Source organism: Bos grunniens, chromosome 24 (assembly GCF_055505025.1).
Source record: "Bos grunniens cultivar Pamir isolate PY7600 chromosome 24, Bosgru_T2T1.0, whole genome shotgun sequence".
NCBI lineage: Eukaryota > Metazoa > Chordata > Mammalia > Artiodactyla > Bovidae > Bos > Bos grunniens.
The window spans coordinates 58,945,606-58,962,753 of record NC_141188.1 but is presented as its reverse complement, the minus strand read 5'-3'; the positions used below and the strand labels follow the sequence as shown (position 1 = coordinate 58,962,753).

Below are 17,148 nucleotides of genomic sequence, written 5' to 3'. Positions count from 1 at the left end.
CAACACTGACAGTAAGTTGCTCTTAAATATGTATGACCTTTCAACAAATGCCAGAAAGGAATGGGTCTACTACAGACAAATGCATTTTTAGTTTTGTCCAAGGGAGCTCAAGAGGCATTAGAACTTTTATATTATAGCTTAGGTGGAGGCATAATCCTCCCAGACTTGAAAGCCACCGTAATCAAAACAGCATGGTACTGGCACAAAAACAGACGTGTGGATCCCTGGAACAGAACAGAGAGCCCAGAAATAAACCCACACACCTCTGGGCAACCAGCCTTCACCAAAGGAAGAGAGAATCTACGATGGGGAAAAGACAGGCTCTTTGCAAGCAGTCCTGGGAAAGCTGGACAGTCGCATGTAAATTAACGAAGTTGGAACTCACACTACACACAAAAATAAACTCAAAATGGCTTAAAGACTTAAAGATGTGACACCGTAAAACTCCTAGAAGAGCACATAGGCAAAACATTCTCTGACATAAATTGTAGCAATGTTTTCTTGGGTCAGTCTCCTAATGCAATAGAAATAAAAACAAAAACAAACATATGGGACCTAATCAAACTTACACACTTTTGCACAGCAAAGGAAACCATAAACAAAACAACAACCTATAGATTGGAACAAAATATTAGCAAATGATGCGACTGACAAGGGCTTAACTCCCAAAATATACAAGCAGCTTATACAACTCAATAATTAAAAAAAACAATAACAAAAAATGAGCAGAAGAAGATCTAAATAGACATTTCTCCAAAGAAGACATACAGATGACCAACAGGCTCATGAAAAGATGCACAGCATCACTGATTATTAGAGAAAAGCAGATCAAAACTACAATGAGATATTACCTCACACCAGTCAGAATGGCCATCATTAAAAAGTCTACAAATAACAAAAGCTGGAGAGGGTATGGAGAAAAGGAAACCCTCCCACTCTGTTGGTGGGAATGTAAATTGGTGCGGCCACTGTGGAACCAATTTTTAAAAACTAAAAACAGAGTTGCCATATTGATCCTGCAACCCTACTCCTGGGTATATATTAAAGAGAAAACTATAATTTGAAAAGATCTCTGTACCGCAAAGTTCATAGCAGCACTATTTACAATAGTCAAGTTACAGAAGCAATGGAAACGTCCAGCAACAGACGAATGGATAAAAAAGATGTGGTGCATACACACGGAATACCGCTCAGACAAGAATGAAGTCATGCCGCGTGCAGCAACATAGATGAACTTAGAGGTCATCCTACTAAGTGAAGTCAGAAGGAGAAAGACAAATACTGTACGATATCACTTACCTGTGGAATCTAAAATATGACACAAGTGATCCTATTGACAGAACAGACCCATAGACATAAAAAACAAGCGTGGTTAACAAAGGGGAGGGTGGGTAGAGGAGGGGCAAATTAGCAGACGCAAACCACTCTACACAGAACGGATAACAAGGGCCTATGGCGTAGCGTGGCTTCCCTGGTGGCTCAGTGGTAAAGAATCTGTTTGTAATGCAGGAGGTGTGGGTTGGCTCCCTGAGTTGGGAAGATCCCCTGGAGAAGGAAATGGCAACCCGTTCCAGTATTCTTGTCTGGGAAAGCCCATGGACAGAGGAGCCTGGCAGGTTACATTCCATGGAGTCGCAAGAGTCGGACACAACTTACTGACAAAACCACCATCACCACCACTGTATAGCCCATGAGCTATATTCCATATTCTGTGATGAACCATGACGTCGAAGGATATGAAAAAGAATGTATGTGTGCGTATAACGGAATCACCTGACACCAGAAGCTAACGCAACACTGTATATCAACTATATTTTGACTTAAAAAACAAAACAAAACTACAGTTTGGGCATATTCTGTGACACTGCTGAAAAACACACTTTTGGATATCTCAGGAATGATTCTGTTGTCTGGAGCAGCTGGTGGTTTACTTCATCCCAGTGCCTTCCCCGTCACTCAAGGCTTGAAATGGCTGGTCAGGATGAACCCTCTCCTCATCCCTTGCCATCTAAAACAAGGTTACTCAGTGGTCCCAACCCTGGATCCCAGGGACCCACGGGGAGCAGGGCGGGGTGGGGAGATGGGAGTACTGTAAGTGAACTGCTTATCTCTGACACATATTTACACAGTTCTGTTTATCTCTATGTAGATATGCACCAGCTCATGAAAATATTTAAGCTAAAACAGTGTGCTTTTTTAAACAATTTTAATTAAAACCAATGTATTCTTATCTTCTGGTAGTATAAATATCATTCAGTAGTATAAATATCATTCATTCATGTCCAGACAGCCGTCAAAGGAGGTTGACAGTTGTGATGTGCCTTTATCTCCAGCATTTTCTCTTATGTGTTTTTCCCATGTATGTGCAATCATAAGAGATTAAGAAAACACTTTTCTTTTATGCTGCTGCTGCTGCTAAGTCGCTTCAGTCGTGTCCGACTCTGTGCGACCCCAGAGACAGCAGCCCACCAGGCTCCCCCGTCCCTGGGATTCTCCAGGCAAGAACACTGGAGTGGATTGCCATTTCCTTCTCCAATGCATGAAAGTGAAAAGTCAAAGTGAAGTCGCTCAGTCGTGTCCGACCCTCAGCGACCCCATGGACTGCAGCCTTCCAGGCTCCTCCATCCATGGGATTTTCCAGGCAGGAGTACTGGAGTGGGGTGCCATTGCCTTCTCTGTTCTTTTATGCTAGTAATAGCTTAATAGAGCCAAGAGAGATAGCAACTCACAAAGTCCTAAGGGAACAAGGCACCCAGAAACTGCTCCCTTATCAGAAATTGTTCAGTAACTAATCCCTCAATAGAGTGTCCATCATTACAAAGGACTGTGGTAGGCACCAAGGGGGAAGGTCAAAGAAATGGGGGGCGGCGAGGTAAATAGATATAGAATCTGCCCTCAAGGAGGCTGTCTACCCCTGCTCCAGAGAAACCAAAGTCAGACAAGAGTGAATGCGTGTAACGCAGAGGTCACCTTTATGAAAGTTGGCTAGGCAGACATATTAAGAATTCAAAAAGTCATAAATTTTTATGATTTTTCTCAGATGATCTGAAATGCAGGGACAATCTTATGAATACAAACAGCAACTTGCAGTGTTATTTATTAAGTGCTTTCTAACTGCAGAGTACTGTGCTTGGTGCCTTATGTATACATCATCTCGAGTCCTCAGAATGACCTGGTAACAAGCAGCCATGAAATTAAAAGACGCTTGCTCCCTGGAAGGAAACCTATGACAAACCTAGACAGTGTGTTAAAATGCAGACGCATCACTTTGCCGACAAAGGTCCATTTAGTCAAAGCTATGGTTTTTCCAGGAGTCGTGTACAGATTTGAGAGCTGGACCACAATGAGGGCTGAGCTACAAAGAATTGATGCTTTCGAACTGTGGTGCTGGAGCAGACTCTTGAGCGTCTCTTGGACTGCTAGGAGGTCAAACTAGTCAATCCTAAAGGAAATCAAACCTGAATATTCATTGGAAGGATTGATGTGGAAGCTCCAATACGTTGGCCACCTGATGCAAAGAGCTGACTCACTGGAAAAGACCCTGATGCTGGGAAGGACTGAAGGCAAAAGAAGTGGGCAGTAGAGGATGAGATGATTAGATAGCATCACTGACTCAATGGACATGAATCTGAGCAAACTCTGGGAGACAGTGAAGGACAGGGGAGCCTGGTGTGCTGCAGTCCACGGGGTCTCAAAGAGTCAGACACAACTCAGCGACTGAACAACGACAAGAAAGCAGGATGTTAGTAATCCCCGTTTCACGGATGAAGAAAGGACGATGTCCTCATACATATGTGCACACGTGAAATGCCATGGAGCCGTTACAACGGGATTGACGAAATACTTGATGTAGTTGCCTGTGCTCTGTTTACAAAGAAAATTTAAAAAATATAATCAACCTATATTAGCAAATAAAATTAAACTATAAAAGCAAGCAAACTTACTGCATTATAAACATATCAAACTATAAAATAGTGTTTATTGCTGCATTTACAAGACCATGAGTGATTTTTTTTTCTTCCTTTCATATCTCTCTATACTGCAAATGATGGGGATGGTCACTATTTAGACTGGAATGCTGAGGCAGCGAGGTGATACAGCTGGTCCCATGGCCAGCCTCTCCCCGCCCCCCGCCCCAGTGAACTCCCACTGCAAGTGGTCCCCCAAAACAGCAGCAACCAGAAAACTCAAGTGACACATATCATACTTATGTCAATATAGTAGGGAGGGGTAGAAAGCACTTCCAACTTTAACATCAACCTCTAAGTGAACAATCGCCTTCCTTTTTAAGTAACAGAGCAAAGACATCTCAAAGAGCCTTTAAAGAAAGGTATATAAACACCAAGTGGAGTAAAAACAAACGCCCTTCCTTAGCATCCCTGTTATGTATCCTGTGGGTGAAACACGCTTCATCGCCACTGCAATAGGGTCTATTTGTGGGGCCACTGAAGTGATGTTTAGTCACCATGTCAACACTGAGCATCTCCTTTATCATCCCTTTAGGGGTTTTTAAAAATCCACTCTGCCAAAGGCGGCCCCAAAGTGTTCTCCCCCATGAACATTTGGAGGGGGGAGCAATTCAAATCATTCATTTATAAGAGAAATGATCCATTTTCCAAACTGGTTAGAAGAGACTGCACGAAAGCATATCTTCTGAAAATGTAGTTCAGAAATACATCACATGACATGCACATCCTCAAACCACAAGCACACAAACAGCAATTATTCAACCACTTGAGTGCTTATGAGTGAATGGCCAAAAGTAGTGATTCATGAAGAGATGTTGTAAATGTGGATTTCTCAAATTAGAAATGGTACAAGAAAGTTAAAACCACTTTGGATCATTTTCTCATGGCATATAGTAGTCTCGTCTCTTAATATGCAATAAACATTACAGACATCATGGAAATCTTTGGCCAAATGAGATCACTATTTCAAATACTACAATTATACATGCCATTAATTTCAAACTCCCATATGACAGTTCAGAGGTACTTTTAATCACTTTCTTCAACTTTTATATGAATGGTCATGTCTGTTACCTTCCCACAACTAGACCAGCATAAAGTGGTAGATAATAACCTGAACCCCTAAGACTCTTACCTCAAGGACTGTGGAAACTATAACCATAGGAATGTGTACAAAACTATAACCAAAGGAGTACGTACTTGTATTCAGACCAAAAATATAGAGAGCTCAAGTTCACTTTATATAAACTTTAAATAGTCCTTAAAGGCCCTGGCTGAACAAAAGTCTATATATGAATCATTTCCTCATTATCTCTTATCACAACCCCACAGACACTGTTTCATGAACAGACATTTGTTAAAAAAAAAAAAAAGTGATTTTTAAACACACACACAATAAAAGAAGTCGTACTATTGTTACTTAAAAGAGCATTTGGTCTTTGTCAATAAATTATTTGTGTGTATTTAATTCATTAAAAAAAGGTCCCAGAAAAATGTCCAATGGGAAATAAATATACTCACAGGACAATACAGAATCAGCATAATATATGCCTGTTTTCAAATTTACCATACAACTAAATTCATATTTCATTTTCAGCTTTCACTGATGTTAAGTATTTATGTAGGTATCCTACTTATTTATGTAACTGGAATAATTAACATAACCCTAAAGCTGTAAGTTTTCAAAGACCAAGTTATGCCTAATATAATTGTAAATTCCCTTACCAAATGCTCCACAGAATTAATTCCTGCCTAGAGAAGTGTTACCAGCTGGAAAATATTCATGTGAAGTGTTTAGCACCAAGGGTAATAAACTTGTAGCAGAAGTGAAGGGGCAGGAATCCCAAGAGGCTGTTCAGGCAGGAACTCTACAGGCGGGGCAAACGCGTTAGTAACAGAAGCAGGAATGAGTCTAAGGAAGAGCTCACTACGCAGGACTCTCCCATGTCTCCATCAGAGAGGAGCGCCTCAACCCTGCCTTTGGGCCCCTGCTGGCAAGAGAATCCTGGGCTGGTTGGTAGTAGGCTTGAATCTAAGGGGTCCTATGGGTCCTAAAGAACTGTGGGACCTAAATGCTCAATCTTCCCCAAAGAAGATCTTAGAAAACCAGAGTCCGAACCTACTATTTAAGCAGTACGCTGGGCTTCCCAGGTGGCGCCAGTGATAAAGAATCCACCTGCCAATGCAGGAAACCTAAGAGACTCGGGTTTGACCCCTGGGTTGGGAAGATCCCCTGGAGGAGGGCATGGCAATCCACTCCAGTGCTCTTGCCTGGAGAATCCCATGGACAGAGGAGCCTGGCGGGCTGCAGTCCATGGGGTCACACAGAGTCGGACACGACTGAGCATCTGAGCATACCATAAGCAACATGTGCTCTAAACTCTAGCAGAAAGAGAGAGGAAATGTGCTCGACCTGGTGGCTGTCCAGGCCAGAGAAGGAAGTCCATGCCGGGCACAGGGAGAACCACCACGTAAGATGTCTTGCGTCGCAAAGAACGTGAATCCTATGACAAACGAGGAGGTTGCTGAGATTTATCATGGAAACGTTTCTTTAAATTCAAGTATAGTTTTGGGGCTTTCCTGGTGGCTCACAAGTAAAGAAGCCGCCTGCTAGTGCAGGAGATGCAGGTTCCGTCCCTGGGTCGGGAAGATCCCCTGGAGGAGGAAATGATAACAATCCACTCCAGTCTTCTTGCCTGGGAGAGCCCATGAACAGAGGAGCCTGGTGGATTACAGTCCACGGGGTCGCAAAGACTCAGACAAGACTTAGCAGCTAAACAACGATAGTTGCCTTATGATGCTTTAATTTCTGGTGTACGGCAAAGGGATTTAGTTATAAAACATACAACAGTTTGCCTCTGTTAAATCCCAACTCCCAATCCATCCCTCCACAACCCACCTTTCGGTAACCACAGATCTGTATCACTGAAACATTCAAATATTCCCCATAAGTGCCTCCTCCCCCTTCTTAGAACAGTCTCCTGCTCACCTTTGCCAGGGACCTGTGGAAGACTTATTCATTCTTATGCTCACTTGGCAGGACCTACACTCTGGTGGTGTTTGCTCACAGTAATGATTAACTAGAACAATCTGGAACACCTCGGCATACCCTCCCTGTCGTATGTGCACTCAGACAAGGCCTCCGCTACGACGCAGACACTTGGCTGCCAGCGCCCAGCATCACCACAGCGGCCGGGCTGCCTGTAGAAGGCCTGCAGACGCGAGGAACTCCTGCGAGGAGGTTCTCACTGCGTGCACGCGTCAGGGCCGCCTGGCGGGCTGGGCCCAAGCCCCGAGTTTCTGATGCGGATATGAGGCTCGACCTGATAACCTGCGTTTCTAACAACCTGCTCACCTGGCACCCCAGTTTGGGAAGCACAGAGGTTCTGCCTTGTCTTCCTTCCTTCTCCAGGACCCAGTGCAAGGACCCCATTGAACTCAGTACCTCTGCCAGCCTCCAGGCCTCCATTCCTGAGAAGACAGGCGGAGTGGAAAGACAGCCTCCTCTCAGCTGGGCATTGAGGGCTCTGCCTGTCCTGCTGGGCTTCCCCTGGCCACTGCCCACACTTCCTGGAATCACAGGAAGGGCAGCTTACAAGGCCGACCTGTAATTACAGTTTACAGTCGGCGCTGCGTTGTTTTGTTCTGTTCGACGTGGGGGGGTGGGGGTGGGAGCCGAGGAAAGGCAAGTCAGTTCTTGTCCATTTTTAAGAACCACCACCTTGTAATAAGAGGACAGTTTCAAGTACCCTGTAATTATAACAGCCCATCAGGAACTCCATTCTAAAGGAAACAGGGTGGCCCTCCCTTGCAATCCAGTGGTCGGGAATCCGCCTGCCAATGCAGGGGACATGGGTTTGATTCCTGCTCCAGGAGGATCCCACCTGCCTTGGCGCAACTAAGGCCGAGCGCCACAACTACTGAGCCCTCCCTCTAGAGCTTTCCACTGCAGCTACACCCTAAAGCCAGCGCTCTGCAACGAGAAAACCCCTGCAGTGAGAAGCCTGTGCTCTGCAACTAGAGAGCGGCCCCCACTCACAAGTAGAGAAAGCCCGCGTGCAGCATCAGAGACCCAGCACAGCTAACAGTAACTAAATACGTGCTTTTTAAAAAATAAAGGAAATGAGGCAAGGGGACAAATTCTGAGGCGTGACCCCTCATCAGTTTGTTCTGAGTCTGGTGGACAGTGATACCCACTCATTTAAAAGTCAAACCAACTCAAACTTCTTGCAAACATACATTCGTGGGACGTTCCTGGTGGTCCAGTGGTGAAGACTCTGAGCTTCCAATGCAGAGGGCTCAGCTTGGATCCCTGGTCAGGGAACTAGACCCCATGTGAAGCACCACACACACACACGCAAAAGATACATTCATAATTGCTCTTAATTATATTTCTTTTTTTAAAAAAAATAAACTATCTCCCTCCACTCTCCCAATTTATAAAGTCAGTAGCCTAAAACAACAGGTAAGCAGACACCAAATCACACTAAATCACCAAGGATTCCCCAAGTCACCATTCTGACTCCGAAGTCCATCCCTTCGTTCACTTCACCTGTGCCCTCAGGATGCAAAGAAGCAACGCTGTTCCAGCAGGACTTTGAACTCGATGCCAAAGTGGAACCAACACTGAGCTGCGTGGAACTAGAAAAGAGGGCGAATTCTAAGGCAGACGACTACTCAGGGAATTCAGCCTTTATTAACTACACAGGGAGAAAAAGATACTTTTAATTAACTGTGGAAGAGCCCTGGGTTCTCAGAGCACAGACTGTTTGACGTCTGCTCTGGGTGCCAGGGGGGTCTCGGGACCCCTGGACATCCGAAACAGACACTGCTGAGACCCCCGTGCTGGGTGCTCAGCCACAAAGGTCTCCAAGAAGGAGCTGCCATGCAGATGAGTGAACAACAACTGGGCCGACAGGGGCCCACTTTCCTGGGCAGGCAGGGCACGCGGTGAGAGAAGGAGGAGTGCAAGGACAGCTCACCAGCTCCTGCACACAGAAGTGCTGAGCTCTCACCCAAGCGTTCAGTACGTGCCAAGCACTGTCCTAGACTTCTGTACGCTCCTTCCTTTAACGTAGCTAGGAACATTCTAGACTTCTCAGGGATGGGAGTGATAGTGATACCAGAGGTACCTCGGGGCGGACCCTGAGCCCAGTTCAGTTTTCACTGTAAGACTCTGTCTTTCTTCTCCCGGGCAAGATTTCTCTGAGAGGAAGGCATTCCTGCCGCAGAGGAGGCTAACACGAGACATGGCATGGTCTCGAGAGGTGGCCCAGGCGCCAGCCACTCAGCGAAGCAGCTGCCGGGCCATCAGAGAGTCAGGAGGCCAAGGTCTTGAAACTGGCACCGGCCTGAATGCAGCGAGAAAGGACCAGGGAAACCGCTCCCCAGGTTACGGGCTCCATTGGGTCCCCTCAAAATGGTGTGAGATCCTAATCCCAGAGCCTCAGAATGTGACCTTATGAGAAAAAAGGGTCTTTATAGAGATAGTTAAGTGAAGGGGAACTCATTGGGTCGGACTCTAATCCAGTCTGACCGTACTCTCAGAAGCGGGGAAAACCCGGGCAGACGCACACACTGGAATGAAGACACAAGGGAGACGATGGCCACGTAAGCGGAAGGATGCTAACAAGGACTGCCTCCAACACCAGAGGAGAGAAACTCGAGGAAGGTCTCCCTAACCCTGGGGACAGCATGGCTCTGATTTCGGATCTGCAGCCTCCGGAACTGAGACAATACAGTTTGTTGTAAGCCACCCTGTTTGTGGCACTTCACTCTGGCAGCTTTAGGAAACAAGGCATCCTTTACTGGAAACCCTAGGGGCCAACTGTGTTCCAGAACTTCTTTCTCATTTTAGATGGTCCTGACTATTCCAGTTACTGCATAACATCCCCAGTGGGGGTCTGGGGGGCAGGACCCATCACCAAATATGTATAAATACTTGTATTATGTGTTTTACATAAAACCAGAAATACTCTCAAGTCCATTGAGGTCAGGTTTTGCCACCAAATGAGTTTCCTACAAAGCTACAACAACGTTTTCTTTCCAGGGCTTTTTGGATCTTTGAACTGCATGGGATTATGGACCTGTACTAAGTTCGATTCCTGGGTCGGGACTATCCCCTGGAGGAGAGCATAGCAACCCACTCCAGCATTCTTGCCTGGAAAATTCCATGGACAGAGGAGCCTGGTGGGCTATAGTCCATGGGGTCTCAAAGAGGTGGACACGACTAAGCGACTGAGCACACATACACACTAAGCTGTAGAACAACACTTAAAATATGTCGATGCCACCTTGCCCACCACATTCAGACTGCCCTCCAAAGCACAAAGAACTGCCTATGGAATCCTAGAATTGCTCCGGCAAACAAAAAACACTTCCCCAATTCTCAAATAAATTGGCCAAATATTTAAAGTTCTGTCTTCAAGGCTATTAAACACACAAACAAACCACCAGAGACTTGACCTTTCCATGATGGTGAGTCCTGCACAACATCACCATAAGGCTTTTTAGAAGAGAATTTCAGAAGAGCAGCAAAAGCAATTTGCTTCACAGCCTTATGACCGGAAGGAAAAGCTACAGTCAACTGAGGGAGGGCTAGCTTATGACAAAGCCCCGCCCCAACGGCAGAAAGATGAGCACCACGCAGCACATGTTCCCAGTTACCCAGACAGACACACGGCAGGTCCTCACATCTGGGCCTCCAGGGCCCATGTGCTGTCAAGAAGAGAATTTATAGAAGAACTGAAGTCTTCATCAACAGTAAAAATCTCGACTGATCTCCTCACCAGCATGAACAGCACATTTTCAAAGCAGGATGAACAAGGAGATTTTCCCCTGTATTCAGGTATTTTAAAATCTTCCCTTCAGGTACCATGTTGGATGAGACTGGATACCAAAGGATCTCTAAAGAGAGCCTGGGGTAGGTTCTAGAATTACAGAAGCTGTGTTTCGTACCCACACCATGCCCACCTTGTCAGGGTGTTATAGCTTATGCTACAAGAAGACTATGCTTTATGGATATATGTGTTTCTCCTGTCCCCGTGACCCTAAAGGAGAAAGTACCAAATCATCATGGCCTGATCTGATCTGAAGGTCACGAGGACAGATTACGACAATCTACACAGAATAAATCTACATAGAATAAAACACAACTTTCCCAGAATAACTATGGAGGTCAGATCTCTGGTATACTGAAACTTGTTTCACTTTTGCCCCATGCTTAATCCATCACTGATGAGAGACGTCTTAATACATCTTTTGTTACCTGAACGTTATTGACCAGAGACGTTTCAGTACTCACCTACATAACAAATTGCTGGCCATAAGCACTAGTTTCTGCAAAACAGAACACGTCAGTAATGAGTTAAGAATTTCTATTAGGCAATAAGTGCAGAATCCAATTAAACTACCTTGTCAATAACAGCCATATGTGTTTGAGTCCCCAGATACATCAATCTACCACCTTCAAAGTTAGCCCACTCACGCCTGGTACCTACGCGCTTATGGGAGATCCCTTCTCTCTTCCCCTTCCTCCTGTGGAAGTGCTTGATCTTTCCAGGCTTCAAGCAGCCAGTATCCTTCCTCATCTTCCTAGAACACCACCCTGTAATAACCAGCCTCTCTGTGCTCTGCATTCCGACAGTCATGGCTGTGGAGGCTACTCCTCCGCGATGACTTACATGCCTTTCTGTATTGATTGTCCTTTTTCAAGTGTGTAAATCTTAACACTCTTGAATTAGGTGCACGTCTCTTATGGCCAATATCTACTTCTTAGGCTAGACTGCCTTTTCCATAGGACCTTGCAGAGAACACGCCCTCAGTAAGTATTCCTTCCTTCCTTGACTTCCTACTCATCATATCACAGGGTAACTTCTCCCCAGGGTCAAAGGTTTTCTTGCCTCAGCTGCCAAAACATGGAATTCTCATCACATACCTGATACTGATCAACTAGACACATGTGTTTTCCATGCAAAATTTCCTTTAATTAAACTTCCTTTATTTTTTTCACTTTTCCACAATGTGGGAGCCACAGGGTCCTTTCCTACATTGTCCTGCGTTATAAGCTCAAACTCAAAGAAATAAAACAAAACAAAAAATCTCACAGTGAACCTCATTTTCAGCAATAAAACGACCTAATACCCCAAACTAACAGTAGTGGGGCTTCCCTGGTGGCTCAGAGGGTAAAGAGTCTGCCTGCAGTGAGGGAGACCCGGGTTCGATCCCTGGGTGGGGAAGATCTTCTGGAGAAGGAAATGGCAACCCACTCCAGTATCCTTGCCTGGAGAATTCCACGGACGGGGGAGCCTGGAGGGCTACTGGCAGGGGGCGGGGGGGCGGGTCACAAAGAGTTGGACTGAGCGACTTCACGAATGCCAAACTAACAGTATGACTCACCTTTGATTAACAAAAGCAAAAACTTTTAACAAATGAATCATGCAACTGACATACTCTTGTATGAGAAAGTTAAACATTCAAATCTAAAGGACACAAAAAATGTTAATGGCTGGGGACTAACTGAGGGAGATGATAACAGTTAATTCCAGACACCCTGATTACACTGTTGATAAGCACTTATAAACTGGAGAGTTCATATTTTTAACATGTATCACTAGCTCATTATGCACCATTATGAAATTTTTATTCCAACTGTACAAGTTCTCAGTATTTTTTTCCCATGCTTTTGTTGTCTGCCCCTGATCTTTTCCCCAAGCCTGAAAAGGTTTCCTTTCAAAATAAAGACATGTAAACCTCAACATGGATGTGAATTTTCACACCCCAAACTCTTAAACAGCCTTTAATAAAAGCACATAATTGAGAAAACATTCATTGTAATTAGCCTCAGAATTTTTATTGTAGTGCAGCTGATTCACAATATTGTGTTAGTTTCAGGTGTAGAAGAAAGCCATGCAGTTATATAACGTATTGGGTTGGCCAGAAAGTTTGTTTCACAAGCTGTTACAGAAAAACCTGAACCAACGTTTTGGCTGTGTGTGTGTGTGTGTGTGTGTGTATTCTTTTGCAGATGCTTTTCCATTATAGGTTATTACCAGATATTGAATATAATTTCCATGCAGCTGACATGGATGGTATTATCCAACAGTGATCACAGTCGCATCAAATATAAGCCGCTTGTGGATGCGGCTGGAGTCACCACGAAAGTGAGATGCGCTCTCTCTCTCTTCCTTGGGTCACTGGGGGGAAAGTGAGTTAGATGACCCCAAGCAAGGGGAGCGTGCAGGTAGCACGGTCCTCCTTACAAATGACCGTTAAGCCCTGCCCAGACTGTGATCTGAATGCGAGACACAGCTCTGCATCCTAGCCAAGTGCTGCTTATTAGCGGCTGATTCGATTTACACCCCGTATATTCTATAGTCTGCAATTCTGAGAAAACTTGAAAAAGCAATGAGGTCCTACAGAGAACACAGAAGAAGAAACAAGCCCTCTGCTTTTACGTGATTGGCAAAGAAGTTCTACAGAAGGGTTTCGAGCACTCTGCCAGGCAAAGCATTCACCCGAGGACTCTGTGTTAATGCTCTGTGCTTACGGAAGTGTGAGGTGAGCCCTGACGATCTGCATTTCTAACAAGCTCCCAGGCCAGACTGCTGGTGGGTGTAGCAAGGCTCTAAGGGTGATTAGAACACAGCACTCAGGAGTGAATTGCAGGTGTGGACAAGCGCACGGGTCTCATATAAAGAGCTCAGACCAGGACACCCAGGCCGGAGAAAAACATGTTACATGCTGGTGTCCCCATCTCATCTTTGACTTCTTTTCACTCTACAGTGCTCGCTGGGTGTGCTCACACCCCCTTCTTCTCCAAGACTATTAACAGCTAAGGGGTGGCCAAGTTGACTGGAGCTGGTCTCTAGAGCTTGAGCACCAAAGCAAACAAAGGAATCTTCTGGCCATCCCAGCCCAGTGGTGACGTGCCTCACGGAGGAAATCTGCCGCAAGCCTCACCTCTTCCAGTCCACATCTTCTTTATGCAGCCGAATGACAACCCGATTGCCCAAGCCACACCCATGGGAACGTGGTTCTTGGTAACCTCAGAGATAAAGTCCAAAAGAACGTGGCACCTGCAGTCAGCCTGGCTGTGGCTTCTGCCTACCCCTCGGAGATCATCTTCTGTGTGCCTTGCACATTTAGCAAACACTATGCTTTTCCTCCTCTCCTAGAAATGTCCTGATCCCACCGTGCCTGCACCAACCCTCACTCAACCTGAAAGACCCATCTCAGCTGTCTTTGCGAAGGTTTTTTTAATGCCAAACCCACACCTGCTGGCAGAAGACAACCAGTATAGCCGTGGCTTACTTGTGTGACTGTTAATGGGACGGGTCTAGGAGCTCCTTGCAAACAGGGCCATGTCTCGGTCACTCGCATATATGACATTCCTGGCGCACAGTAGGTCTGCCTTAGAGGGTTCAGTGACAACCCAAAGGCAGATTAGGCATGGAGGGTTAGGCGAGAGGGCGGGACACCTTGAGCTCTGTCGTCAGCAGAAACTAAAGTGTCACCACACGTACACGGAGCACGGAGACTTCACGCGCTGGGCAACAGCCATCTCTATGAAAGTAGGATACTGGCCAAACCGGGGCACGTTGGATGGAAGTAGAACAGCCTCGCTCACAATTTCTCTGTTTTCTTTTTTTTCCTCATACCATGACTGAAACAAAGAAATCCAACAGTAATGGAGCAGAAGCTGAAAGTGAAGGATACCTGTTCTGAGGGGGTTTGAACAGGAGGCAATTAATAAAGGATTCAGGTTAAGTAAAACCACAATGGAGCATGAGACCGTGGCATGCTGAAGGCTGAAAAGCAGAGTGGCAATTAGGCAGGGAAAACCCACAGGAGGTAAAACACTCTTCACGTCGGTGAACAACTTGTAAGGAGCTCCATGGAGCTAGTCCCCGGGGGACCAGAGATCTTCGTGTAACAGAAGCAGGGAGCTCGACCCTGATCCATGGGAAAAGCCTGTGGGAAAGGCCGGTGATGAGACCTCCAGAGTCACGAGAGCCACCCAGCCAAGTCCATTCTGCTAACGCCTCAAGATGGTGCGAGGTGAGCTCCAGACAACTCACCTCTAGGTACTGACAACTCAGAAGAAATCACAGCCTCCAGATGACTGAGTCAGGACCCCAAGGACACCCAGAGGCTCCCTTCACAGCCCATCCAAAGGCTGGAGCGTCTGGTTTCCTCTCTGCTCCTTCTCTCAGCCCATTCACTGAGCACCTACGATGCCTCGGGCACTGGTCTAGGCCCCTGCGATTCACCGGGGAAGAAAGGATTTCTTTGTGAACTTCACCCTCCAGCAAGGGGAGGCAGGTGGTAAGCACACAGACGACAAACACTAAGAAGACGAGAGATGCAGTGGCTTCCCTGGCGGTCCGGGGGCTATGACTCTGCGCTCCCCATGCTGGGGGCCCAGGCTGGGCTCCTAGTCAGGGAACTAGATGTTACATGCCGCAACTACGAGTCCGAATGCCACGGCTAAAGGTCAAAGATCCCACGTGCTACAACTAAGACTGGGCACAGCCAGATAAATGGATAATTTTTTTAAAAGACACACAGCAGGCAAAGAGCACCGACATTGGGAGGTGGAGGCAGGCACGGATTGTTGTTCAACTGGATGGTCCCGGAAGCTGTCTGAAAGGGTGATTTTTTAATAACTTGAAGAAAATGACAAATTATTAAGTGGAAGACCCTCACAAAAATTTAACAATTGCACATTTGACAAAGATAGTTTTTTTTTTTTTTTCTCCTCCTTTAATGGCTGTCCTGGTTTAGTTGATTTAAGGCAACATAGCTGCAGTCCATGGGGTGGCGAAGAGTCGGACACGACTAAGCGACTTCACTTTTACTTTTCACTTTTATGCATTGGAGGAAATGGCAACCCACTCCAGGGTTCTTGCCTGGATAATCCCAGGGATAGCGGAGCCTGGTGGGCTGCCGTCTATGGGGTCGCACAGAGTCGGACACGACTGAAGTGACTCATCAGCAGCAGCAGCAACATAACTGGGGGCTTCCCTAGTGGCTCAGGGATAAAGACTCAGTCTACAATGCAGGAGGCCCAGGTTTGATCCCTGGAGCCCCTGGAGGAGGGCATCACAACCCAGTCCAGTCTTCTTGCCCAGAGAATCCCATGGACAGAGGAGCCTGAAGGGTGGCTGTTCATACAGTTGCACAGAGTCAGACACAACTGAAACGACTAAAGAGCAGCAGCAGCAACGTAACTGAGGGCAGGCGCCCTAGAGTCAGACACCAGGTTTGTTTTCTGGATCTGCCACCCACACCTGGAAATACTCAGATGTCATGATTGTAATCCACTGATCTCACCAAGAGGAGAGTGAAAAATCAGGCTTAAAACTCAACATTCAGAAAACGAAGATCATGGCATCTGGTCCCATCACTTCATGGGAAATAGATGGGGAAACAGTGACTGACTTTATTTTGGGGGGCTCCAAAATCACTGCAGATGGTGACTGCAGCCATGAAATTAAAAGATGCTTACTCCTTGGAAGGAAAGCTATGACCAACCTAGACAGCATATTCAAAAGCAGAGACATTACTTTGCCAACAAAGGTCCATCTAGTCAAAGCTATGGTTTTTCCAGTGGTCATGTATGGATGTGAGAGTTGGACTATAAAGAAAGCTGAGCGCTGAAGAACTGATGCTTTTGAATTGTGGTGTGGGAGAAGACTCTTGAGAGAGTCCCTTGGACTACAAGGAGATCCAACCAGTCCATTCTAAAGGAGATCAGTCCTGGGTGTTCATTGGAAGGACTGATGTTGAAACTGAAACTCCAATACTTTGGCCACCTGATGTGAAGAGCTGACTCATTTGAAAAGACCCTGATGCTGGGAAAGATTGAGGGCAGGAGGAGAAGGAAACGACAGAGGATGAGATGGTTGGATGGCATCACTGACTCAATGGACATGAGTTTGAGTAAACTCCAGGAGTTGGTGATGGATGGGGAGGCTTGGCTTGCTGCAGTCTGTGGGGTCACAAAGAGTTGGACACAACTGAGCAAATGAACTGAACTGAACTGAACCTCACCAAATTACCAATCCTGTACTTTCAAAATAGCAGTAGTTTACAAGGCTTGGTTCTATAAAATGGTAAAATAAATTCTGACTTAAAAATGAGAGTTCAGTGTTAGACGTCACTCAACAGGGCTCCACTT

At 46.0% G+C, this 17,148-nt stretch overlaps 1 protein-coding gene across 30 annotated transcripts in view; it reads right to left on the bottom strand.

Moving 5' to 3' along the window:
• NEDD4L (NEDD4 like E3 ubiquitin protein ligase) overlaps positions 1-17,148 on the bottom strand; it is a 375,462-nt gene that overhangs the window by 172,367 nt on the left and 185,947 nt on the right. For 3 of the 30 annotated variants that reach the window (XM_086373646.1, XM_086373618.1, XM_086373620.1), the window contains exon 3: positions 11,272-11,306. The exons of the other annotated variants lie outside the window; for them this stretch is intronic. In XM_086373646.1, the coding sequence (XP_086229772.1) occupies positions 11,272-11,294 (23 nt within the window). In that variant the 5' untranslated portion in view covers positions 11,295-11,306. The remainder of the gene's footprint in view (positions 1-11,271; positions 11,307-17,148) is intronic. 30 annotated transcript variants of the gene reach the window in all.